The following is a 27,793-nucleotide window of genomic DNA, read 5'->3' on the forward strand; positions in this document are numbered from 1 at the left end:
GATTAGGACAGAGATGTATGGAGAGAGCAGGTTATATGCTGGAGATTATGTGAGAGGAGTTATCATGAGATTAGGGCAGTGATGTATGGAGAGGACAGGTTATATACTGGAGATTATGTGTGGGGGTATCAGGAGATTAGGGCAGAGAAGTATGGAGTGGACAGATTATATACTGTAGATTATGTGGGGAGGTATCAGGAGATTAGGGCAGAGATGTATGGAGAGGACAGGTTATATACTGGAGATTATGTGGGGAGATTTCAAGAGATTGGGGCAGAGATGTAAGGAGAGGACAGGTTATATACTGGAGATTATGTGTGAGGAGGTATCAGGAGATTAGGACAGAGATGTATGGAGAGAGCAGGTTATATGCTGGAGATTATGTGAGAGGAGTTATCATGAGATTAGGGCAGTGATGTATGGAGAGGACAGGTTATATACTGGAGATTATGTGTGGGGGTATCAGGAGATTAGGGCAGAGATGTATGGAGAGGACAGGTTATATACGGGGGATTATGTGGGGCGGTATCAGGAGATTAGGGCAGAGATGTATGGAGAGGACAGATTATATACTGCAGATTATGTGGGGAGGTATCAGGAGATTAGGGCAGAGATGTATGGAGAGGACAGGTTATATACTGGAGATTATGTGGGGAGGTATCAGGAGATTAGGGCAGAGATGTATGGAGAGGACAGGTTATACATTGGAGATTATGTGTGGGGAGGTATCAGGATATTAGGGCAGAGATGTATGGAGAGGACAGGTTATATACTGGAGATTATGTGTGAGGAGGTATCAGGAGATTAGGGCAGTGATGTATGGAGAGGACAGGTTATATACGGGGGATTATGTGGGGCGGTATCAGGAGATTAGGGCAGAGATGTATGGAGAGGACAGGTTATATACTGGAGATTATGTGGGGAGGTATCAGGAGATTAGGGCAGAGAAGTATGGAGTGGACAGATTATATACTGTAGATTATGTGGGGAGGTATCAGGAGATTAGGGCAGAGATGTATGGAGAGGACAGGTTATATACTGGAGATTATGTGGGGAGATTTCAAGAGATTGGGGCAGAGATGTAAGGAGAGGACAGGTTATATACTGGAGATTATGTGTGAGGAGGTATCAGGAGATTAGGACAGAGATGTATGGAGAGAGCAGGTTATATGCTGGAGATTTTGTGAGAGGAGTTATCATGAGATTAGGGCAGTGATGTATGGAGAGGACAGGTTATATACTGGAGATTATGTGTGGGGGTATCAGGAGATTAGGGCAGAGAAGTATGGAGTGGACAGATTATATACTGTAGATTATGTGGGGAGATATCAGGAGATTAGGGCAGAGATGTATGGAGAGGACAGGTTATATACTGGAGATTATGTGGGGAGATTTCAAGAGATTGGGGCAGAGATGTAAGGAGAGGACAGGTTATATACTGGAGATTATGTGTGAGGAGGTATCAGGAGATTAGGACAGAGATGTATGGACAGAGCAGGTTATATGCTGGAGATTATGTGAGAGGAGTTATCATGAGATTAGGGCAGTGATGTATGGAGAGGACAGGTTATATACTGGAGATTATGTGTGGGGGTATCAGGAGATTAGGGCAGAGATGTATGGAGAGGACAGGTTATATACGGGGGATTATGTGGGGCGGTATCAGGAGATTAGGGCAGAGATGTATGGAGAGGACAGATTATATACTGCAGATTATGTGGGGAGGTATCAGGAGATTAGGGCAGAGATGTATGGAGAGGACAGGTTATATACTGGAGATTATGTGGGGAGGTATCAGGAGATTAGGGCAGAGATGTATGGAGAGGACAGGTTATACATTGGAGATTATGTGTGGGGAGGTATCAGGATATTAGGGCAGAGATGTATGGAGAGGACAGGTTATATACTGGAGATTATGTGTGAGGAGGTATCAGGAGATTAGGGCAGTGATGTATGGAGAGGACAGGTTATATACGGGGGATTATGTGGGGCGGTATCAGGAGATTAGGGCAGAGATGTATGGAGAGGACAGATTATATACTGCAGATTATGTGGGTAGATATCAAGAGATTAGGGCAGAGATGTATGGAGAGGATAGATTATATACTGAAGATTATGTTTAGGAGGTATCAAGAGATTAGGGCAGAGATGTATGGAGAGGACAGGTTATATACTGGAGATTATGTGGGGAGATATCAAGAGATTATGGCAGAGATATATGGAGAGGACAGGTTATACACTGGAGATTGTGTGGGGAGGTATCAGAAGATTAGGGCAGAGATGTATGGAGAGGACAGGATATATACTGGAGATTATGTGGGGCGGTATCAGGAGATTAGGGCAGAGATGTATGGAGAGGACAGGTTATATACTGGAGATTATGTGGGGAGATATCAAGAGATTAGGGCAGAGATGTAAGGAGAGGACAGGTTATATACTAGAGATTATGTGTGGGGAGATATCAGGAGATTAGGACAGAGATGTATGGAGAGAACAGGTTATATACTGGAGATTATGTGGGGAGGTATCAGGAGATTAGGACAGAGATGTGTGGAGAGAGCAGGTTATATACTGGAGATTATGTGAGAGGAGTTATCATGAGATTAGGACACAGATGTATGGAGAGGACAGGTTATATACTGGAGATTATGTGTGAGGAGGTATCAGGAGATTAGGGCAGTGATGTATGGAGAGGACAGGTTATATACTGGAGATTATGTGTGGGGGTATCAGGAGATTAGGGCAGAGGTGCATGGAGAGGACAGGTTATGTACGGGGGATTATGTGGGGAGGTATCAGGAGATTAGGGCAGAGATGTATGGAGAGGGCAGGTTATATACAGGGGGGGATTATGTGTGGGGAGGTATCAGGAGATTAGGGCAGAGATGTGTGGATAGGACAGGTTATATACTGGAGATTATGTGGGGAGGTATCAGGAGATTAGGGCAGAGATATATGGAGAGGACAGGTTATACATTGGAGATTATGTGTGGGGAGGTATCAGGAGATTAGGGCAGAGATGTATGGAGAGGACAGATTGTATACTGGAGATTATGTGGGGAGGTATCAGGAGATTAGGGCAGAGATGTATGGAGAGGACAGGTTATATACTGGAGATTATGTGGGGAGATATCAAGAGATTAGGTCAGAGATGTAAGGAGAGGACAGGTTATATACTAGAGATTATGTGTGGGGAGGTATCAGGAGATTAGGGCAGAGAAGTATGGAGAGAACAGGTTATATACTGGAGATTGTGTGGGGAGATATCAGGAGATTAGGGCAGAGATGTATGGAGAGGACAGGTTATATACTGGAGATTGTGTGGGGAGATATCAGGAGATTAGGGCAGAGATGTATGGAGAGGATGGGTTATATACTGGAGATTGTGTGGGGAGATATCAGGAGATTAGGGCAGAGATGTATGGAGAGGATGGGTTATATACTGGAGATTATGTGTGGGGAGGTATCAGGAGATTAGGGCAGAGATGTATGTAGAGGACAGGTTATATACTGGAGATTGTGTGGGGAGGTATCAGGAGATTATGGCAGAGATGTATGGAGAGGACAGGTTATACACTGGAGATTGTGTGGGGAGGTATCAGAAGATTAGGGCAGAGATGTATGGAGAGGACAGGTTACATATTGGAGATTATGTGTGTAGAGGTATCAGGAGATTAGGGCAGAGATGTATGGAGAGGACAGGTTATACACTGGTGATTATGTGTGGGGTGGTATCAGGAGATTAGGGCAGAGATGTATGGAGAGGACAGGTTATACCCTGGCGATTATGTGTGGGGAGGTATCAGGAGATTAGGGCAGAGATGTGTGGAGAGGACAGGTTATATACTGGAGATTATGTGGGGAGGTATCAGGAGATTAGGGCAGAGATGTATGGAGAGGACAGGTTATACATTGGAGATCATGTGTGGGGAGGTATCAGGAGATTAGGGCAGAGATGTATGGAGAGGACAGGTTATTTACTGGAGATTAAGTGGGGAGGTATCAGGAGATCAGGGCAGAGATGTATGGAGAGGACAGGTTATATACTGGAGATTATGTGGGGAGATATCAAGAGATTAGGGCAGAGATGTAAGGAGAGGACAGGTTATATACTAGAGATTATGTGTGGGGAGGTATCAGATTAGGGCAGAGATGTATGGAGAGAACAGGTTATATACTGGAGATTATCTGTGGGCAGGTATCAGGAGATTAGGGCAGAGATGTATGGAGAGGACAGGTTATATATTGGAGATTATGAGTGGGGAGATATCAGGAGATTAGGGCAGAGATGTATGGAGAGGACAGGTTATATACTGGAGATTATGTTTGCGGAGAAATCAGGAGATTAGGGCAGAGATGTATGGAGAGGATGGGTTATATACTGGAGATTGTGTGGGGAGATATCTGGAGATTAGGACAGAGATGTATGGAGAGAACAGGTTATATATTGGAGATTATATGTGGGGAGATATCAGGAGATTAGGGCAGAGATGTATGGAGAGGACAGGTTATATACTGGAGATTGTGTGGGGAGATATCAGGAGATTAGGGCAGAGATGTATGGAGAGGATGGGTTATATACTGGAGATTGTGTGGGGAGATATCAGGAGATTAGGGCAGAGATGTATGGAGAGGACAGGTTATACACTGGCGATTATGTGTGGGGAGGTATCAGGAGATTAGGGCAGAGATGTATGGAGAGGACAGGTTATACACTGGCGATTATGTGTGGGGAGGTATCAGGAGATTAGGGCAGAGATGTGTGGAGACGACAGGTTATATACTGGAGATTATGTGGGGAGGTATCAGGAGATCAGGGCAGAGATGTATGGAGAGGACAGGTTATATACTGGAGATTATGTGGGGAGATATCAAGAGATTAGGGCAGAGATGTAAGGAGAGGACAGGTTATATACTAGAGACTATGTGTGGGGAGGTATCAGGAGATTAGGGCAGAGATGTATGGAGAGAACAGGTTATATACTGGAGATTATCTGTGGGGAGGTATCAGGAGATTAGGGCAGAGATTTATGGAGAGGACAGGTTATATATTGGAGATTATGAGTGGGGAGATATCAGGAGATTAGGGCAGAGATGTATGGAGAGGACAGGTTATATACTGGAAATTATGTGTGGGGAGAAATCATGAGATTAGGGCAGAGATGTATGGAGAGGATGGGTTATATACTGGAGATTGTGTGGGGAGATATCAGGAGATTAGGACAGAGATGTATGGAGAGAACAGGTTATATACTGGAGATTATGTGGGGAGGTATCAGGAGATTAGGACAGAGATGTATGGAGAGAGCAGGTTATATACTGGAGATTATGTGACAGGAGTTATCATGAGATTAGGACACAGATGTATGGAGAGGACAGGTTATATACTGGAGATTATGTGTGAGGAGGTATCAGGAGATTAGGGCAGAGATGTATGGAGAGGACAGGTTATATATTGGAGATTATTTGTGTGGAGATATCAGGAGATTAGGGCAGAGATGTATGGAGAGGACAGGTTATATACTGGAGATTATGTGTCGGGAGGTATCAGGAGATTAGGGCAGTGATGTATGGAGAGGACAGGTTATATACTGGAGATTATGTGTGTAGAGGTATCAGGAGATTAGGGCAGACATGTATGGAGAGGACAGGTTATACACTGGCGATTATGTGTGGGGAGGTATCAGGAGATTAGGGCAGAGATGTATGGAGAGAACAGATTATATACTGGAGATTATCTGTGGGGAGGTATCAGGAGATTAGGGCAGAGATGTATGGAGAGGACAGGAGACATACTGGAGATTATGTGTGGGGAGATATCAGGAGATAGGGCAGAGATGTATGGAGAGGATGGGTTATATACTGGAGATTGTGTGGGGAGATATCAGGAGATTAGGGCAGAGATGTGTGGAGAGGACAGGTTATATACTGGAGATTATGTGGGGAGGTATCAGGAGATTAGGGCAGAGATGTATGGAGAGGACAGGTTATACATTGGAGATTATGTGTGGGGAGGTATCAGGAGATTAGGGCAGAGATGTATGGAGAGGACAGGTTATATACTGGAGATTATGTGGGGAGGTATCAGGAGATTAGGGCAGAGAAGTATGGAGTGGACAGATTATATACTGTAGATTATGTGGGGAGGTATCAGGAGATTAGGGCAGAGATGTATGGAAAGGACAGGTTATATACTGGAGATTATGTGGGGAGATTTCAAGAGATTGGGGCAGAGATGTAAGGAGAGGACAGGTTATATACTGGAGATTATGTGTGAGGAGGTATCAGGAGATTAGGACAGAGATGTATGGAGAGAGCAGGTTATATGCTGGAGATTATGTGAGAGGAGTTATCATGAGATTAGGGCAGTGATGTATGGAGAGGACAGGTTATATACTGGAGATTATGTGTGGGGGTATCAGGAGATTAGGGCAGAGATGTATGGAGAGGACAGGTTATATACGGGGGATTATGTGGGGCGGTATCAGGAGATTAGGGCAGAGATGTATGGAGAGGACAGATTATATACTGCAGATTATGTGGGGAGGTATCAGGAGATTAGGACAGAGATGTATGGAGAGGACAGGTTATATACTGGAGATTATGTGGGGAGGTATCAGGAGATTAGGGCAGAGATGTATGGAGAGGACAGGTTATACATTGGAGATTATGTGTGGGGAGGTATCAGGATATTAGGGCAGAGATGTATGGAGAGGACAGGTTATATACTGGAGATTATGTGTGAGGATGTATCAGGAGATTAGGGCAGTGATGTATGGAGAGGACAGGTTATATACGGGGGATTATGTGGGGCGGTATCAGGAGATTAGGGCAGAGATGTATGGAGAGGACAGATTATATACTGCAGATTATGTGGGGAGATATCAAGAGATTAGGGCAGAGATGTATGGAGAGGATAGATTATATACTGAAGATTATGTGTAAGAGGTATCAAGAGATTAGGGCAGAGATGTATGGAGAGGACAGGTTATATACTGGAGATTATGTGGGGACATATCAAGAGATTATGGCAGAGATGTATGGAGAGGACAGGTTATACACTGGAGATTGTGTGGGGAGGTATCAGAAGATTAGGGCAGAGATGTATGGAGAGGACAGGATATATACTGGAGATTATGTGGGGAGGTATCAGGAGATTAGGGCAGAGATGTATGGAGAGGACAGGTTATATACTGGAGATTATGTGGGGAGATATCAAGATATTAGGGCAGAGATGTAAGGAGAGGACAAGTTATATACTAGAGATTATGTGTGGGGAGATATCAGGAGATTAGGACAGAGATGTATGGAGAGAACAGGTTATATACTGGAGTTTACAGTGGGGAAAAAAAGTATTTAGTCAGTCAGCAACAGTGCAAGTTCCACCACTTAAAAAGATGAGAGGCGTCTGTAATTTACATCATAGGTAGACCTCAACTATGGGAGACAAACTGAGAAAAAAAAATCCAGAAAATCACATTGTCTGTTTTTTTTTTCATTTTATTTGCATATTATGGTGGAAAATAAGTATTTGGTCAGAAACAAGCAATCAAGATTTCTGGCTCTCACAGACCTGTAACTTCTTCTTTAAGAGTCTCCTCTTTCCTCCACTCATTACCTGTAGTAATGGCACCTGTTTAAACTTGTTATCAGTATAATAAGACACCTGTGCACACCCTCAAACAGTCTGACTCCAAACTCCACTATGGTGAAGACCAAAGAGCTGTCAAAGGACACCAGAAACAAAATTGTAGCCCTGCACGAGGCTGGGAAGACTGAATCTGCAATAGCCAACCAGCTTGGAGTGAAGAAATCAACTGTGGGAGTAATAATTAGAAAATGGAAGACATACAAGACCACTGATAATCTCCCTCGATCTGGTGCTCCACGCAAAATCCCACCCCGTGGGGTCAGAATGATCACAAGAACGGTGAGCAAAAATCCCAGAACCACGCGGGGGGACCTAGTGAATGAACTGCAGAGAGCTGGGACCAATGTAACAAGGCCTACCATAAGTAACACACTACGCCACCATGGACTCAGATCCTGCAGTGCCAGACGTGTCCCACTGCTTAAGCCTGTACATGTCCGGGCCCGTCTGAAGTTTGCTAGAGAGCATTTGGATGATCCAGAGGAGTTTTGGGAGAATGTCCTATGGTCTGATGAAACCAAACTGGAACTGTTTGGTAGAAACACAACTTGTCGTGTTTGGAGGAAAAAGAATACTGAGTTGCATCCATCAAACACCATACCTACTGTAAAGCATGGTGGTGGAAACATCATGCTTTGGGGCTGTTTCTCTGCAAAGGGGCCAGGACGACTGATCCGGGTACATGAAAGAATGAATGGGGCCATGTATCGTGAGATTTTGAGTGCAAACCTCCTTCCATCAGCAAGTGCATTGAAGATGAAACGTGGCTGGGTCTTTCAACATGACAATGATCCAAAGCACACCGCCAGGGCAACGAAGGAGTGGCTTCGTAAGAAGCATTTCAAGGTCCTGGAGTGGCCTAGCCAGTCTCCAGATCTCAACCCTATAGAAAACCTTTGGAGGGAGTTGAAAGTCCGTGTTGCCAAGCGAAAAGCCAAAAACATCACTGCTCTAGAGGAGATCTGCATGGAGGAATGGGCCAACATACCAACAACAGTGTGTGGCAACCTTGTGAAGACTTACAGAAAACGTTTGACCTCTGTCATTGCCAACAAAGGATATATCACAAAGTATTGAGATGAAACTTTGTTTCTGACCAAATACTTATTTTCCACCATAATATGCAAATAAAATGAAAAAAAAAACAGACAATGTGATTTTCTGGATTTTTTTTTCTCAGTTTGTCTCCCATAGTTGAGGTCTACCTATGATGTAAATTACAGATGCCTCTCATCTTTTTAAGTGGTGGAACTTGCACTATTGCTGACTGACTAAATACTTTTTTGCCCCACTGTATGTGGGGAGGTATCAGGAGATTAGGACAGAGATGTGTGGAGAGAGCAGGTTATATACTGGAGATTATGTGAGAGGAGTTATCATGAGATTAGGACACAGATGTATGGAGAGGACAGGTTATATACTGGAGATTATGTGTGAGGAGGTATCAGGAGATTAGGGCAGTGATGTATGGAGAGGACAGGTTATATACTGGAGATTATGTGTGGGGGTATCAGGAGATTAGGGCAGTGATGTATGGAGAGGACAGGTTATATACGGGGGATTATGTGGGGCGGTATCAGGAGATTAGGGCAGAGATGTATGGAGAGGACAGATTATATACTGCAGATTATGTGGGGAGATATCAAGAGATTAGGGCAGAGATGTATGGAGAGGATAGATTATATACTGAAGATTATGTGTAAGAGGTATCAAGAGATTAGGGCAGAGATGTATGGAGAGGACAGGTTATATACTGGAGGTTATGTGGGGACATATCAAGAGATTATGGCAGAGATGTATGGAGAGGACAGGTTATACACTGGAGATTGTGTGGGGAGGTATCAGAAGATTAGGGCAAAGATGTATGGAGAGGACAGGATATATACTGGAGATTATGTGGGGAGGTATCAGGAGATTAGGGCAGAGATGTATGGAGAGGACAGGTTATATACTGGAGATTATGTGGGGAGATATCAAGAGATTAGGGCAGAGATGTAAGGAGAGGACAGGTTATATACGGGGGATTAAGTGGGGAGGTATCAGGAGATTAGGGCAGAGATGTATGGAGAGGGCAGGTTATATACGGGGGGATTATGTGGGGAGATATCAGGAGATTAGGGCAGAGATGTATGGAGAGGACAGATTATATACTGCAGATTATGTGGGGAGATATCAGGAGATTAGGGCAGAGATGTATGGAGAGGACAGATTATATACTGCAGATTATGTGGGGAGATATCAAGAGATTAGGGCAGAGATGTATGGAGAGGACAGGTTATATACTAGAGATAGTGTGGGGAGGTATTAGGAGATTAGGGCAGAGATGTATGGAGAGGACAGGTTATATACTGGAGATAGTGTGGGGAGGTATTAGGAGATTAGGGCAGAGATGTATGGAGAGGACAGGTTATATACTGGAGATTATGTGTGGGGAGGTATCAGGAGATTAGGGCAGAGATGTACGGAGAGGACAGGTTATATACTGGAGATTATGTGGGGAGGTATCAGGAGATTAGGGCAGAGAAGTATGGAGTGGACAGATTATATACTGGAGATTATGTGGGGAGGTATCAGGAGATTAGGGCAGAGATGTATGGAGAGGAAAGGTTATATACTGGAGATTATGTGGGGAGATTTCAAGAGATTGGGGCAGAGATGTAAGGAGAGGACAGGTTATATACTGGAGATTATGTGTGAGGAGGTATCAGGACATTAGGACAGAGATGTATGGAGAGAGCAGGTTATATACTGGAGATTATGTGAGAGGAGTTATCATGAGATTAGGGCAGTGATGTAAGGAGAGGACAGGTTATATACTGGAGATTATGTGTGGGGGTATCAGGAGATTAGGGCAGAGATGTATGGAGAGGACAGGTTATATACGGGGGATTATGTGGGGCGGTATCAGGAGATTAGGGCAGAGATGTATGGAGAGGGCAGATTATATACTGCAGATTATGTGGGGAGGTATCAGGAGATTAGGGCAGAGATGTATGGAGAGGACAGGTTATATACTGGAGATTTTGTGGGGAGGTATCAGGAGATTAGGGCAGAGATGTATGGAGAGGACAGGTTATACATTGGAGATTATGTGGGGAGATATCAAGAGATTATGGCAGAGATGTATGGAGAGGACAGGTTATACACTGGAGATTGTGTGGGGAGGTATCAGAAGATTAGGGCAGAGATGTATGGAGAGGACAGGATATATACTGGAGATTATGTGGGGAGGTATCAGGAGATTAGGGCAGAGATGTATGGAGAGGACAGGTTATATACTGGAGATTATGTGGGGAGATATCAAGAGATTAGGGCAGAGATGTAAGGAGAGGACAAGTTATATACTAGAGATTATGTGTGGGGAGATATCAGGAGATTAGGACAGAGATGTATGGAGAGAACAGGTTATATACTGGAGATTATGTGGGGAGGTATCAGGAGATTAGGACAGAGATGTGTGGAGAGAGCAGGTTATATACTGGAGATTATGTGAGAGGAGTTATCATGAGATTAGGACACAGATGTATGGAGAGGACAGGTTATATACTGGAGATTATGTGTGAGGAGGTATCAGGAGATTTGGGCAGTGATGTATGGAGAGGACAGGTTATATACTGGAGATTATGTGTGGGGGTATCAGGAGATTAGGGCAGAGATGCATGGAGAGGGCAGGTTATATACGGGGGGATTATGTGGGGAAATATCAGGAGATTAGGGCAGAGATGTATGGAGAGTACAGATTATATACTGCAGATTATGTGGGGAGATATCAGGAGATTAGGGCAGAGATGTATGGAGAGGACAGATTATATACTGCAGATTATGTGGGGAGATATCAAGAGATTAGGGCAGAGATGTATGGAGAGGACAGGTTATATACTAGAGATAGTGTGGGGAGATATCAGGAGATTAGGGCAGAGATGTATGTAGAGGACAGGTTATATACTAGAGATTGTGTGGGGAGATATCAGGATATTAGGACTGAGATGTATGGAGAGGACAGGTTATATACTGGAGATTATGTGTAGGAGGATGAGATTAGGACATAGATGTATGGGGAGGACAGGTTATATACTGGAGATTATGTGGGGAGATATCAGGAGATTAGGGCAGAGATGTATGGAGAGGACAGATTATATACTGCAGATTATGTGGGGAGATATCAAGAGATTAGGGCAGAGATGTATGGACAGGACAGATTATATACTGAAGATTATGTGTAGGAGGTATCAAAAGATTAGGGCAGAGATGTATGGAGAGGACAGGTTATATACTGGAGATTATGTGGGGAGATATCAGGAGATTAGGGCAGAGATGTATGGAGAGGACATATATACTGGAGATTATGTGTAGGAGGTATCAAGAGATTAGGGCAGCGATGTATGGAGAGGACAGGTTATGTACTGGAGATTATGTGTAGGAGGTATCAATAAATTAGGTAAGAGATGTATGGAGAGGACAGGTTATATACTAGAGATTGTGTGGGGAGATATCAGGAGATTAGGGCAGAGATGTATGGAGAGGATGGGTTATATACTGGAGATTATGTGTGGGGAGGTATCAGAAGATTAGGGCAGAGATGTATGGAGAGGACAGGTTATATACTGGAGATTATGTGGGGAGATATCAAGAGATTAGGGCAGAGATGTAAGGAGAGGACAGGTTATATACTAGAGATTATGTGTGGGGAGGTATCAGGAGATTAGGGCAGAGATGTATGGAGAGAACAGATTATATGCTGGAGATTATCTGTGGGGAGGTATCAGGAGATTAGGGCAGAGATGTATGGAGAGGACAGGAGACATACTGGAGATTATGTGTGGGGAGATATCAGGAGATTAGGGCAGAGATGTATGGAGAGGATGGGTTATATACTGGAGATTGTGTGGGGAGATATCAGGAGATTAGGACAGAGATGTATGGAGAGAACAGGTTATATACTGGAGATTATGTGGGGAGGTATCAGGAGATTAGAACAGAGATGTATGGAGAGAGCAGGTTATATACTGGAGATTATGTGAGAGGAGTTATCATGAGATTAGGACACAGATGTATGGAGAGGACAGGTTATATACTGGAGATTATGTGTGAGGAGGTATCAGGAGATTAGGGCATTGATGTATGGAGAGGACAGGTTATATACTGGAGATTATGTGTGGGGGTATCAGGAGATTAGGGCAGAGATGTATGGAGAGGACAGGTTATATACGGGGGATTAAGTGGGGAGGTATCAGGAGATTAGGGCAGAGATGTATGGAGAGGGCAGGTTATATACGGGGGGATTATGTGGGGAGATATCAGGAGATTAGGGCAGAGATGTATGGAGAGGACAGATTATATACTGCAGATTATGTGGGGAGATATCAGGAGATTAGGGCAGAGATGTATGGAGAGGACAGATTATATACTGCAGATTATGTGGGGAGATATCAAGAGATTAGGGCAGAGATGTATGGAGAGGACAGGTTATATACTAGAGATAGTGTGGGGAGGTATTAGGAGATTAGGGCAGAGATGTATGGAGAGGACAGGTTATATACTGGAGATAGTGTGGGGAGGTATTAGGAGATTAAGGCAGAGATGTATGGAGAGGACAGGTTATATACTGGAGATTATGTGTGGGGAGTTATCAGGAGATTAGGGCAGAGATGTACGGAGAGGACAGGTTATATACTGGAGATTATGTGGGGAGGTATCAGGAGATTAGGGCAGAGAAGTATGGAGTGGACAGATTATATACTGGAGATTATGTGGGGAGGTATCAGGAGATTAGGGCAGAGATGTATGGAGAGGAAAGGTTATATACTGGAGATTATGTGGGGAGATTTCAAGAGATTGGGGCAGAGATGTAAGGAGAGGACAGGTTATATACTGGAGATTATGTGTGAGGAGGTATCAGGAGATTAGGACAGAGATGTATGGAGAGAGCAGGTTATATACTGGAGATTATGTGAGAGGAGTTATCATGAGATTAGGGCAGTGATGTAAGGAGAGGACAGGTTATATACTGGAGATTATGTGTGGGGGTATCAGGAGATTAGGGCAGAGATGTATGGAGAGGACAGGTTATATACGGGGGATTATGTGGGGCGGTATCAGGAGATTAGGGCAGAGATGTATGGAGAGGGCAGATTATATACTGCAGATTATGTGGGGAGGTATCAGGAGATTAGGGCAGAGATGTATGGAGAGGACAGGTTATATACTGGAGATTTTGTGGGGAGGTATCAGGAGATTAGGGCAGAGATGTATGGAGAGGACAGGTTATACATTGGAGATTATGTGGGGAGATATCAAGAGATTATGGCAGAGATGTATGGAGAGGACAGGTTATACACTGGAGATTGTGTGGGGAGGTATCAGAAGATTAGGGCAGAGATGTATGGAGAGGACAGGATATATACTGGAGATTATGTGGGGAGGTATCAGGAGATTAGGGCAGAGATGTATGGAGAGGACAGGTTATATACTGGAGAATATGTGGGGAGATATCAAGAGATTAGGGCAGAGATGTAAGGAGAGGACAGGTTATATACTAGAGATTATGTGTGGGGAGATATCAGGAGATTAGGACAAAGATGTATGGAGAGAACAGGTTATATACTGGAGATTATGTGGGGAGGTATCAGGAGATTAGGACAGAGATGTGTGGAGACAGCAGGTTATATACTGGAGATTATGTGTGGGGGTATCAGGAGATTAGGGCAGAGATGCATGGAGAGGACAGGTTATATACGGGGGATTATGTGGGGAGGTATCAGGAGATTAGGGCAGAGATGTATGGAGAGGGCAGGTTATATACGGGGGGATTATGTGGGGAAATATCAGGAGATTAGGGCAGAGATGTATGGAGAGGACAGATTATATACTGCAGATTATGTGGGGAGATATCAGGAGATTAGGGCAGAGATGTATGGAGAGGACAGATTATATACTGCAGATTATGTGGGGAGATATCAAGAGATTAGGGCAGAGATGTATGGCGAGGACAGGTTATATACTAGAGATAGTGTGGGGAGATATCAGGAGATTAGGGCAGAGATGTATGGAGAGGACAGGTTATATACTAGAGATTGTGTGGGGAGATATCAAGAGATTAGGGCAGAGATGTATGGAGAGGACAGATTATATACTGGAGATTATGTGTAGGAGGTATCAATAAATTAGGTAAGAGATGTATGGAGAGGACAGGTTATATACTAGAGATTGTGTGGGGAGATATCAAGAGATTAGGGCAGAGATGTAAGGAGAGGACAGGTTATATACTAGAGATTATGTGTGGGGAGGTATCAGGAGATTAGGGCAGAGATGTATGGAGAAAACAGGTTATATACTGGAGATTATCTGTTGGGAGGTATCAGGAGATTAGGGCAGAGATGTATGTAGAGGACAGGAGATATACTGGAGATTATGTGTGGGGAGATATCAGGAGATTAGGGCAGAGATGTATGGAGAGGATGGGTTATATACTGGAGATTGTGTGGGGAGATATCAGGAGATTAGGACAGAGATGTATGGAGAGAACAGGTTATATACTGGAGATTATGTGGGGAGGTATCAGGAGATTAGGACAGAGATGTATGGAGAGATCTGGTTATATACTGGAGATTATGTGAGAGGAGTTATCATGAGATTAGGACACAGATGTATGGAGAGGACAGGTTATATACTGGAGATTATGTGTGAGGAGGTATCAGGAGATTAGGGCAGTGATGTATGGAGAGGACAGGTTATATACTGGAGATTATGTGTGGGGGTATCAGGAGATTAGGGCAGAGATGTATGGAGACGACAGATTATATACGGGGGATTAAGTGGGGAGGTATCAGGAGATTAGGGCAGAGATGTATGGAGAGGACAGATTATATACTGCAGATTATGTGGGGAGATATCAGGAGATTAGGGCAGAGATGTATGGAGAGGACAGATTATATACTGCAGATTATGTGGGGAGATATCAAGAGATTAGGGCAGAGATGTTTGGAGAGGACAGCTTATATACTAGAGATAGTGTGGGGAGGTATTAGGAGATTAGGGCAGAGATGTATGGAGAGGACAGGTTATATACTGGAGATAGTGTGGGGAGGTATTAGGAGATTAGGGCAGAGATGTATGGAGAGGACAGGTTATATACTAGAGATTGTGTGCGGAGATATCAGGAGATTAGGACAGAGATGTATGGAGAGGACAGGTTATATACTGGAGATTATGTGTGGGGAGATGTCAGATGTTGGCCTGTAGGACACCACTCTCTCCTGGTTCTCCTACTTTTCTCTGACCTTCACTGTATCTTTTGCTGACTCCTCCTCTCCTCTTCCCCTTACTGTCGGGGTCCATCAGGGCCCAGTGCTAGGCCCCCTTCTTCTTATCCTCCTTATACACCGCCCCTTTTGAACAAACCAACAGCAGATTTGGTTTCAGCATCATCTCTATGCTGAAGGCACCCAAATATAAACATCTGCTCCTGATCTCACCCCCACCTTAATGCAAAATATTAGTGATTGAAGATTGTGTTTCCACTGTCTCGAAAATCACACCCTCCCTCTATCATAAATATATAATAATAAAGTAACTTGGCACTCAACTGAATAATCCTTTGCAAATTAAATTTATTTTATAATTTATTGCAGTCCTGGAAACGTTTCGGCCTATTATCGGCCTTCCTCAGTCTGCTGACTGCTATCGCGAAATACTAATCCGGTACCCAAGTAAGGATTCCTATGGAGATTTCAGAATGTCATGTTGATCTAAATGGTATCTCCTATTATTATAAGAGTGGATATACTGATTTAAATGCCTTGCAAAAAGGAATATATATCCATACATAGAGAAATGTATAAATCTCCTTGGAGGTATCATGGACGCTTAATCTGTTTGAAACTAGTGCTGTATAGTCCAGTAGGTAAATGGGTCCATATGAAGCTTGTTTAGATATGGAGGTGGCATACACAGGTGGGACGCGGTATTCCCCCGCTCGTCAGCTGGCCCCGGTCCTTTTTTCCCTAGATCTTATTACTCGGTCATGTTACCCGCAGATTAAAAACATCTCCAGAATCCGACCTTTCTTACTTTCGAAACTGCAAAAACTCTTGCGGAAGCTCTAATTCTTTCTCTTCTGGACTATTGCAATTCTCTACTGATCGGTCTCCCTCTTAATAAACTCTCCCCTCTCCAATCCATCCTGAAAGTGTCAGCAAGGGTCGTATTTCTGTCCAGCCACTACACCGATGCCTCCACCTTGTGTCAGTCATTGCACTGGTTACCCCTCCACTACAGAGTACAATACAAACTTAGCGCTCCACAGTTGTGCACCTCCATATTTCTCATCCCTCATCTCTTTCTGATCTAAAACTAACATCCTCCATAATCCAAACCTCCCACTTCTTTCTCCAAACTTCTCTCAAGCTGCACCAGATTTCTAGAATGCTCTACTCTGGACTGTCTGATTAATACCTATCCCCCACATTGTTAAGCGTGGTCTGAAAACACACCTCTTTAGACAGACCTATCACCTCACTAATCTAACTCTTCCCTGCTCCCACTTTCTAAATGTTCTGCTTAATCTGGTCCCTCCTCTTCATCTGTCCCCACATCCTCCATGCTCCTTGGTAATCATATCAGTATGTTGCTCTATAATCTTTGTCTGTACATGTCCCCATTTAATTATAAAGTGCTGCAGGATATGTTGGCGTTTTGTAAATAAAATTATTTTATAATTGGGTATTTCTTGGTTATATAACTTATAATAAATCTTTTTTTGAGATATTTTATATAAATATTTTTTTAAAGTATTTTCTTATATCATTGGTCCACCTCTCCCTTAATCCGGTTATGCTTTTGGTCGACATTTGTCTGATGTGTATGGGGACCTATAGAAGGGAGGTCAGAGTGGAGGATGTTCTGAGAGACTTTGAGGACACGCAATAGTATTTTTGTTTGTCGAGAGGTGAAATTAGACGTCCGAACAAATCAGTCCGATATCGACCTCAGTGCACGGACTGGCCACAGCTCTTTTGACCCAAGCATTACTGCTTCATAGAAATATATGAAGCTCTCCGATTGGGAGTCCCGTGGTCGGTCTGTGCATTGTGGTCTGATCTCGGACCGATTTGTACGGAAGTCTGGATGCACCCAAAGGTTACGTAAAGGACGGATTGCAGGAATGTTTTCTCAGTTGGGTACAGCAGGAGGTGCTGTATTGTTAGACGTCGCCATATAATGCTCATGTAATACTGCTGCAATACCGCTGCGTAATACTGGTCTGTTTTGGGGGGTTCTTGTCCTTGGGAACATCTTAGGGAATGAGGAATGTCGGCACTTTACTTTTCTACCCTATAAAACATTCCTGCCTTTAAGAGGTCCGTTTTGCTGTACGAGGTTCGGGCATAAGTTATACGGAAAGTGAACAGAAGGGGACTCTGAAGTAGATTCTCTAATTTTAGGTAGAGGTATTTCATAAATGATCTTTCTTGGCGGCTCTGCGACTCCTCCACTCGGTGACACGCTGATGGAGTGCAGATTTTGGTTCACCACCCTGGGGAATTCCTTCCTAGGGGAACATTGTTTCCACAGACAGCAGAATATTTTTTATTTCTGTAGGATTGATCCTTCTGGCCGTCCCTGTTACCGTAAGTAAACGTTAAGTCGCTTATCACTTCTGTTCCTCCATGTTCTCCATGAAAGGCCAGCGAATATATCTTCTGGTCGGCCTCCGACATTCTGTATGCAGAGACGGACGGATGGTTTCCAGTTGTATCTAAAGTTTTGTGTTTCTCTCCATATAGCTCATGCTCTTCCCATGTTCCGAGAGCCCCGACAGAGGAGCACGCGGAAACAGCTCGAAAAGGACCGTCTGGACCCATTAAAGTCACACAAACCAGAGCCACCCGTCGCCGGGCCAGGTAAATGTCATGTGTTGTACCCCGCACCCTCACCATCTCCGCCAGCAAACATTGGCACACTTTATCCACTTTATGCTGGTGTTAGACCAGGGAAAAAATGACGGAAAAAATGTTAAAAAAACCCCGGTCTGGCAGGAGTGCAGCACGTCTCAACACTTCCCAAACATGTAGCCAACAGCAGCGACCAGAGTAAGCTCCAGTCACTGCAGTTTAACTTCTTAGCTGCCCTCATATTACAGCTGTGGACGGAAAAATAAAAAGTTCTTTGAAGAAGGAAAAATAATAAAGAGAGTGGAAAAAAGGAAAATTTGCCCCATTAGGAAATAGTTAAATTAACTAGTCTTTTGTATCGCTGAAAACATTACTAGACAGTGAAAAATGACACTTTCCCTTTAAATTAAAGGAATATTCAGATTTTAAGAGAAAAAAGTCTACTTTGTATATGAAAAGTTTTAGACAACTTTCCATTATACTTTATGTATCAATTCATATTGGATTTTAAGATCCTCATGTCCATCGCGTAACCTGGACCGACGCAACACTGAGAGTCGCTATTGAGTGACGGCAAGCGGAGATCTTATCAACTTTGAGGAATCGATTTAATTTAATTATACTAAAAGAAAATGCAAAACATTCCATTTCCGGGAGAGGAGAAGGTCCTTTTCAGTCACAATATTTGTTGGCCCCCGGCATTGTTTCTGTCTGTAGTTTCGGTACAGTGTACGGCCAGAGCGATTACGGCAGAGCCTTTCTGAGATCTGTGCTCAGTGTATTTTGGACGTGCCCTTTCTGGGGGTTCAGACATCATGACAAGGGTCCTTTGTATGGTTCTATAGCTGGAAGCAAAATTACTGCATCGACCATTACAAGTGACCGGAAAGGAGAACGAACAATGCTGTCAGATCTTAAGTGACGCTTTCCTCCTCAGTATAGCAACCACCTCTGCAGACTCCAAACTTAGCGTTCTTACTGGTCCACATGAGTTTACCAAAAATGACGGCGAGCGCCCGTCACTGATGAGTAAGGATCACATTGTGGTTCAGGCTCTCACAATGGACTTTGGAACCCATCAGTAAAAAATAAATGAATCATGGAGATTTGTCTAATAATTTTTTTTTTAATAAACCCAATGATTTCTATATAGAGATAATGAACAAAGCAGTGATGTCACAGTACAAAGATAATACACACATTGATGTCACAGTACAGGGATAACGCACACAGTGATGTCACAGTACAGGGATAACGCACACAGTTATGTCACAGTACAGAGATAGCACACAGTGATGTCACAGTACAGAGATAACACACAGTGATGTCACAGTACAGGGATAACGCACACAGTGATGTCACAGTACAGGGATAACGCACACAGTGATGTCACAGTACAGGGATAATACACAGTGATGTCACAGTACAGAGATAATACACAGTGATGTCACAGTACAGAGATAATACACAGTGATGTCACAGTACAGGGATAACGCACACAGTGATGTCACAGTACAGGGATAACGCACAGTGATGTCACAGTACAGGGATAATACACACAGCGATGTCACAGTACAGAGATAATACACACAGTGATTTCACAGTACAGAGATAATACACACAGTGATTTCACAGTACAAGGATAATACACAATGATGTCACAGTACAGAGATAACACACAGTGATGTCACAGTACAGGGATAACGCACACAGTGATGTCACAGTACAGGGATAATACACAGTGATGTCACAGTACAGAGATAATACACAGTGATGTCACAGTACAGAGATAATACACAGTGATGTCACAGTACAGGGATAATGCACACAGTGATGTCACAGTACAGGGATAACACACAGTGATGTCACAGTACAGGGATAATACACACAGCGATGTCACAGTACAGAGATAATACACACAGTGATTTCACAGTACAGGGATAATACACACAGTGATGTCACAGCCCAGGGATAATACACACAGTGATGTCAGAGTACAGGGATAATACACACAGTGATGTCACAGTACAGGGATAATGCACACAGTCATGTCACAGTACAGGGATAATGCACACAGTCATGTCACAGTACAGGGATAATGCACACAGTGATGTCAAAGTACAGGGATAACACACACACAGTGATGTCACAGTACAGGGATAACACACACAGTGATGTCACAGTACAGGGATAATACACAGTGATGTCACAGTAGAGGGATAACGCACACAGTGATGTCACAGTACAGGGATAACGCACAGTGATGTCACAGTACAGGGATAATACACACAGCGATGTCACAGTACAGAGATAACACACACAGTGATTTCACAGTACAAGGATAATACACAATGATGTCACAGTACAGGGATAATGCACACAGTGATGTCACAGTACAGGGATAATGCACACAGTGATGTCACAGTACAGGGATAATACACACAGTGATGTCATAGTACAGGGATAATACACTGATGTCACAGTACAGGGATAATGCACACAGTGATATCACAGTACAAGGATAATACATACAGTGATGTCACAGTACAGTGATAACACACACAGTGATGTCACAGTACAGGGATAATGCACACAGTGATGTCACAGTACAGGGATAATACACACAGTGATGTCACAGTACAAGGATAATACATACAGTGATGTCACAGTACAGGGATAACACACACAGTGATGTCACAGTACAGGGATAATGCACACAGTGATGTCACAGTACAGGGATAATGCTCACAGTGATGTCACAGTACAGGGATAATACACACACTGATGTCACAGTACAGGGATAATGCACACAGTGATGTTACACGATAGGGATAATAGTAACAGTGATGTCACAGTACAGGAATAACACACACAGTGATGTCACAGTACAGGGATAACGCACACAGTGATGTCACAGTACAGGGATAATGCACACAGTGATGTCACAGTACAGGGATAATGTACACAGTGATGTCACAGTACAGGGATAATACACACAGTGATGTCACAGTACAGGGATAATGCACACAGTGATGTCACAGTACAGAAATAACACACAGTGATGTCACAGTACAGGGATAATACACACAGTGATGTCACAGTACAGGGATAATACATACAGTGATGTCACAGTACAGTGATAACACACACAGTGATGTCACAGTACAGGGATAATGCACACAGTGATGTCACAGTACAGGGATAATACACACACTGATGTCACAGTACAGGGATAATGCACACAGTGATGTCACAGTACAAGGATAATACATACAGTGATGTCACAGTACAGGGATAACACACACAGTGATGTCACAGTACAGGGATAATGCACACAGTGATGTCACAGTACAGGGATAATGCACACAGTGATGTCACAGTACAGGGATAATACATACAGTGATGTCACAGTACAGGGATAATACAGTGATGTCACAGTACAGGGATAATACACACACTGATGTCACAGTACAGGGATAATGCACACAGTGATGTTACACGATAGGGATAATAGTAACAGTGATGTCACAGTGCAGGAATAATACACACAGTGATGTCACAGTACAGGGATAATACACAGTGATGTCACAGCCCAGAGATAATACAGACACTGATGTCACAGTACAGGGATAATGCACACAGCAATGTCACAGTACAGGAATAATACACACAGTGATGTCACAGTACAGGGATAACACACACAGTGATGTCACAGTACAGGGATAATACACAGTGATGTCACAGCCCAGGGATAATACACACACTGATGTCACAGTACAGGGATAATGCACACAGTGATGTTACACGATAGGGATAATAGAAACACTGATGTCACAGTAAATTTACAAGCAGAGTCATAATGTTTAGAATTTGTGGAATACTTGGCTCTTCTCCCACATTTGGGCTGACATCTCTGTTTGTCCATAGACAGTCCAGGTACCTTCCCTGCAGTCTGCTGGCAGAGCTGTCTCTCAGATTTCACCTTTTACCTCTTCTTAGTTGTGCGCTGTTTATGTTACACAGATTTTTGTGCATTTTCTGCATTGTTACAGCAGCTGGGCTGCTTTTCTTCGTGACTTATCCATGTAACCACATTTTTGTATCTTTTCTTTATCTTGTCTTGATAAATCTCTCACCAGATGAAAAATAACTTCCAGCAGTCCTGTCGATTGCAAATACAAAGTAAATCTGTCTTTGACTTACAAATCCGGTGTGTACAATGGATGGACCATCTTTCTCCTGCATTTACATGGCGACACGATTTACTTTGCTGATTTGCTTACATCAATAACGTCTTCACGTTTGTGTTCTGCAAAAGTCGCATCAAGAGGAACCGTGCGTGCATGAGATCCCAGGGTGGCATTGCTGGATGCGAGGGGTCCAAATGCACGCCCGCTCTGGACATGTAGGGGTTAAGTTATTATGGCATGAATTAAGAAAATGGGTAACTTTGCAAAAAATGAAGCTGTGAACTCCGACTGAGCACTTCTGCATCGGAGGCACTTTCTAATTTCCGGTCACTGCTGTTAGCTGCAGGTACTGGCTGTATAACAGCTCTGAGCCCACTCCATAAACTTGCATCTATTTTATAGGACGTAGATTTATGTCCAATGTCAGGAAGTAGTTAATAGGTCTCAATTTTGGAGCTTCATCTATAATTCAGAGCCATGTAACACTTGGCATCACCTGTAGGGGTGCTGTAGGGGAATTGCACACTTGCTGCTGCTAAGTTTCTCCTGATCGCAGATGATCGTGGAGGTTGCATCAGTAGGACACCTCATTATCACCTTATCGTTGCTGATCCTTTTAACAAAAAGTGATTGCCCGTGGATGACGAGATTTTAGGTTTGTTTTAGAGTACCTCGTCCTCCGCCTCGGTCCTGTCCCTTTCCTCCCGGTACTCTGGGAATGTCCTACTTTACGTAACCAGAGATATAGTGGTGAAAGGTGCGCTGACATAAAGCAGGATGACAAGTATATTACATAGGGGCTAAGGTCAGGATAAACAGGCATAATTTGCCCTCTCTGCCTGCTCCTGTGTGGAGGCCTGGTACTTATACTGATTTATGGCAGCAGTTATAGGGCAGATGGTGATACATACGTGCTGTACACACTATGTGACATGTCACAGATGATCAAGAAAAATCACGAAATATAACAAGTCTCATGCCTGGATAGATCTCCTTTCATTCTTCTGCTTCTTGTTAAGGGGAAAGACATTGATAGGGGATCGAAGTCCTAAGACCTGTGCAACTTACAGTACACAGCTGCAGTGTGACCGCTCTTACAGTAGAGAATTGCAGTATTACCACTCTTACAGCAGAGAATCCATGTAGCGCCCACATCTCTGCCTGCAGTCAATCTCACCCTGCAGAGACATCAGCGTACTCACTGTGAAGGATCCTGTCCTGCCTCTTCTGGGTCTGCTGCTGCCCAGGGTGCACGCAGTACACAGTACAGAGCTCTGTAGTGTGACCGCTCTTACAGTGCAGAGCTCTGTAGTGTGACCGCTCTTACAGTATAGAGCTCTATAGTGTGACCGCTCTTACAGTACAGAGCTCTATAGTGTGACCGCTCTTACAGTACAGAGCTCTATAGTGTGACCGCTCTTACAGTACAGAGCTCTATAGTGTGACCGCTCTTACAGTACAGAGCTCTATAGTGTGACAGCTCTTACAGTACAGAGCTCTATAGTGTGACCGCTCTTACAGTACAGAGCTCTATAGTGTGACCGCTCTTACAGTACACAGCTCTATAGTGTGACCGCTCTTACAGTACAGAGCTCTATAGTGTGACCGCTCTTACAGTTCACGGCTCTATAGTGTGACCGCTCTTACAGTACAGAGCTCTATAGTGTGACCGCTCTTACAGTACAGAGCTCCATAGTGTGACCGCTCTTACAGTTCACGGCTCTATAGTGTGACCGCTCTTACAGTACAGAGCTCTATAGTGTGACCGCTCTTACAGTTCACGGCTCTATAGTGTGACCGCTCTTACAGTACAGAGCTCTATAGTGTGACCGCTCTTACAGTTCAGAGCTCTATAGTGTGACCGCTCTTACAGTACAGAGCTCTATAGTGTGACCGCTCTTACAGTACACAGCTCTATAGTGTGACCGCTCTTACAGTACAGAGCTCTATAGTGTGACCGCTCTTACAGTTCACGGCTCTATAGTGAGACCGCTCTTACAGTACAGAGCTCTATAGTGTGACCGCTCTTACAGTACAGAGCTCCATAGTGTGACCGCTCTTACAGTTCACGGCTCTATAGTGTGACCGCTCTTACAGTACAGAGCTCTATAGTGTGACCGCTCTTACAGTACAGAGCTCTATAGTGTGATCGCTCTTACAGTGCAGAGCTCTATAGTGTGACCGCTCTTACAGTTCAGAGCTCTATAGTGTGACCGCTCTTACAGTACAGAGCTCTATAGTGTGACCGCTCTTACAGTACAGAGCTCTATAGTGTGACCGCTCTTACAGTACAGAGCTCTATAGTGTGACCGCTCTTACAGTACAGAGCTCTATAGTGTGACCGCTCTTACAGTACACAGCTCTATAGTGTGACCGCTCTTACAGTACAGAGCTCTATAGTGTGACCGCTTTTACAGTACAGAGCTCTATAGTGTGACCGCTCTTACAGTACAGAGCTCTATAGTGTGACCGCTCTTACAGTACAGAGCTCTATAGTGTGACCGCTCTTACAGTACACAGCTCTATAGTGTGACCGCTCTTACAGTACAGAGCTCTATAGTGTGACCGCTCTTACAGTACAGAGCTCCATAGTGTGACCGCTCTTACAGTACAGAGCTCTATAGTCTGACCGCTGTTACAGTTCAGAGCTCTATAGTGTGACCGCTCTTACAGTACAGAGCTCTATAGTGTGACCGCTCTTACAGTACAGAGCTCTATAGTGTGACCGCTCTTACAGTACAGAGCTCTATAGTGTGACCGCTCTTACAGTACACAGCTCTATAGTGTGACCGCTCTTACAGTACAGAGCTCTATAGTGTGACCGCTCTTACAGTACAGAGCTCCATAGTGTGACCGCTCTTACAGTACAGAGCTCTATAGTGTGACCGCTCTTACAGTACAGAGCTCTATAGTGTGACCGCTCTTACAGTACACAGCACTATAGTGTGACCGCTCTTACAGTACAGAGCTCTATAGTGTGACCGCTCTTACAGTTCACGGCTCTATAGTGTGACCGCTCTTACAGTACACAGCTCTATAGTGTGACCGCTCTTACAGTACAGAGCTCCATAGTGTGACCGCTCTTACAGTTCACGGCTCTATAGTGTGACCGCTCTTACAGTACAGAGCTCTATAGTGTGACCGCTCTTACAGTACAGAGCTCTATAGTGTGACCGCTCTTACAGTACAGAGCTCTATAGTGTGATCGCTCTTACAGTACAGAGCTCCATAGTGTGACCGCTCTTACAGTACAGAGCTCTATAGTGTGACCGCTCTTACAGTACAGAGCTCTATAGTGTGACCGCTCTTACAGTACACAGCTCTATAGTGTGACCGCTCTTACAGTACAGAGCTCTATAGTGTGACCGCTCTTACAGTACAGAGCTCTATAGTGTGACCGCTCTTACAGTACAGAGCTCCATAGTGTGACCGCTCTTACAGTACAGAGCTCCATAGTGTGACCGCTCTTACAGTACAGAGCTCTATAGTGTGACCGCTCTTACAGTACAGAGCTCTATAGTGTGACCGCTCTTACAGTACACAGCTCTATAGTGTGACCGCTCTTACAGTACAGAGCTCTATAGTGTGACCGCTCTTACAGTTCACGGCTCTATAGTGTGACCGCTCTTACAGTACACAGCTCTATAGTGTGACCGCTCTTACAGTACAGAGCTCCATAGTGTGACCGCTCTTACAGTACAGAGCTCTATAGTGTGATCGCTCTTACAGTACAGAGCTCCATAGTGTGACCGCTCTTACAGTACAGAGCTCCATAGTGTGACCGCTCTTACAGTACAGAGCTCCATAGTGTGACCGCTCTTACAGTACAGAGCTCTATAGTGTGACCGCTCTTACAGTACAGAGCTCTATAGTGTGACCGCTCTTACACTACACAGCTCTATAGTGTGACCGCTCTTACAGTACAGAGCTCTATAGTGTGACCGCTCTTACAGTTCACGGCTCTATAGTGTGACCGCTCTTACAGTACACAGCTCTATAGTGTGACCGCTCTTACAGTACAGAGCTCCATAGTGTGACCGCTCTTACAGTTCACGGCTCTATAGTGTGACCGCTCTTACAGTACAGAGCTCTATAGTGTGACCGCTCTTACAGTACAGAGCTCTATAGTGTGACCGCTCTTACAGTACAGAGCTCTATAGTGTGATCGCTCTTACAGTACAGAGCTCCATAGTGTGACCGCTCTTACAGTACAGAGCTCCATAGTGTGACCGCTCTTACAGTACAGAGCTCCATAGTGTGACCGCTCTTACAGTACAGAGCTCTATAGTGTGACCGCTCTTACAGTACAGAGCTCTATAGTGTGACCGCTCTTACAGTACAGAGCTCTATAGTGTGACCGCTCTTACAGTACAGAGCTCCATAGTGTGATCGCTCTTACAGTACAGAGCTCCATAGTGTGACCGCTCTTACAGTACACAGCTCTATAGTGTGACCGCTCTTACAGTACAGAGCTCCATAGTGTGACCGCTCTTACAGTTCACGGCTCTATAGTGTGACCGCTCTTACAGTACAGAGCTCTATAGTGTGACCGCTCTTACAGTACAGAGCTCTATAGTGTGACCGCTCTTACAGTACAGAGCTCCATAGTGTGACCGCTCTTACAGTACAGAGCTCCATAGTGTGACCGCTCTTACAGTACAGAGCTCTATAGTGTGACCGCTCTTACAGTACAGAGCTCTATAGTGTGACCGCTCTTACAGTACACAGCTCTATAGTGTGACCGCTCTTACAGTACAGAGCTCTATAGTGTGACCGCTCTTACAGTTTACGGCTCTATAGTGTGACCGCTCTTACAGTACACAGCTCTATAGTGTGACCGCTCTTACAGTACAGAGCTCCATAGTGTGACCGCTCTTACAGTTCACGGCTCTATAGTGTGACCGCTCTTACAGTACAGAGCTCTATAGTGTGACCGATCTTACAGTACAGAGCTCTATAGTGTGACCGCTCTTACAGTACAGAGCTCTATAGTGTGATCGCTCTTACAGTACAGAGCTCTATAGTGTGACCGCTCTTACAGTACACAGCTCTATAGTGTG

General features: G+C 44.1%; 1 protein-coding gene across 2 annotated transcripts in view; it reads left to right on the forward strand.

Annotated features, from left to right (window-relative positions):
- Positions 1 to 27,793, forward strand: part of WDR70 (WD repeat domain 70) — a 319,614-nt gene that overhangs the window by 260,380 nt on the left and 31,441 nt on the right. For both annotated transcript variants that reach the window (XM_073543960.1, XM_073543959.1), the window contains exon 16: positions 18,436 to 18,552. In XM_073543960.1, the coding sequence (XP_073400061.1) occupies positions 18,436 to 18,552 (117 nt within the window). The remainder of the gene's footprint in view (positions 1 to 18,435; positions 18,553 to 27,793) is intronic.

The sequence above is a fragment of the Dendrobates tinctorius genome, unplaced genomic scaffold (genome assembly GCF_039654945.1).
Source record: "Dendrobates tinctorius isolate UK_male_01 unplaced genomic scaffold, ASM3965494v1 ptg000135l, whole genome shotgun sequence".
NCBI classification, from domain to species: Eukaryota; Metazoa; Chordata; class Amphibia; order Anura; family Dendrobatidae; genus Dendrobates; species Dendrobates tinctorius.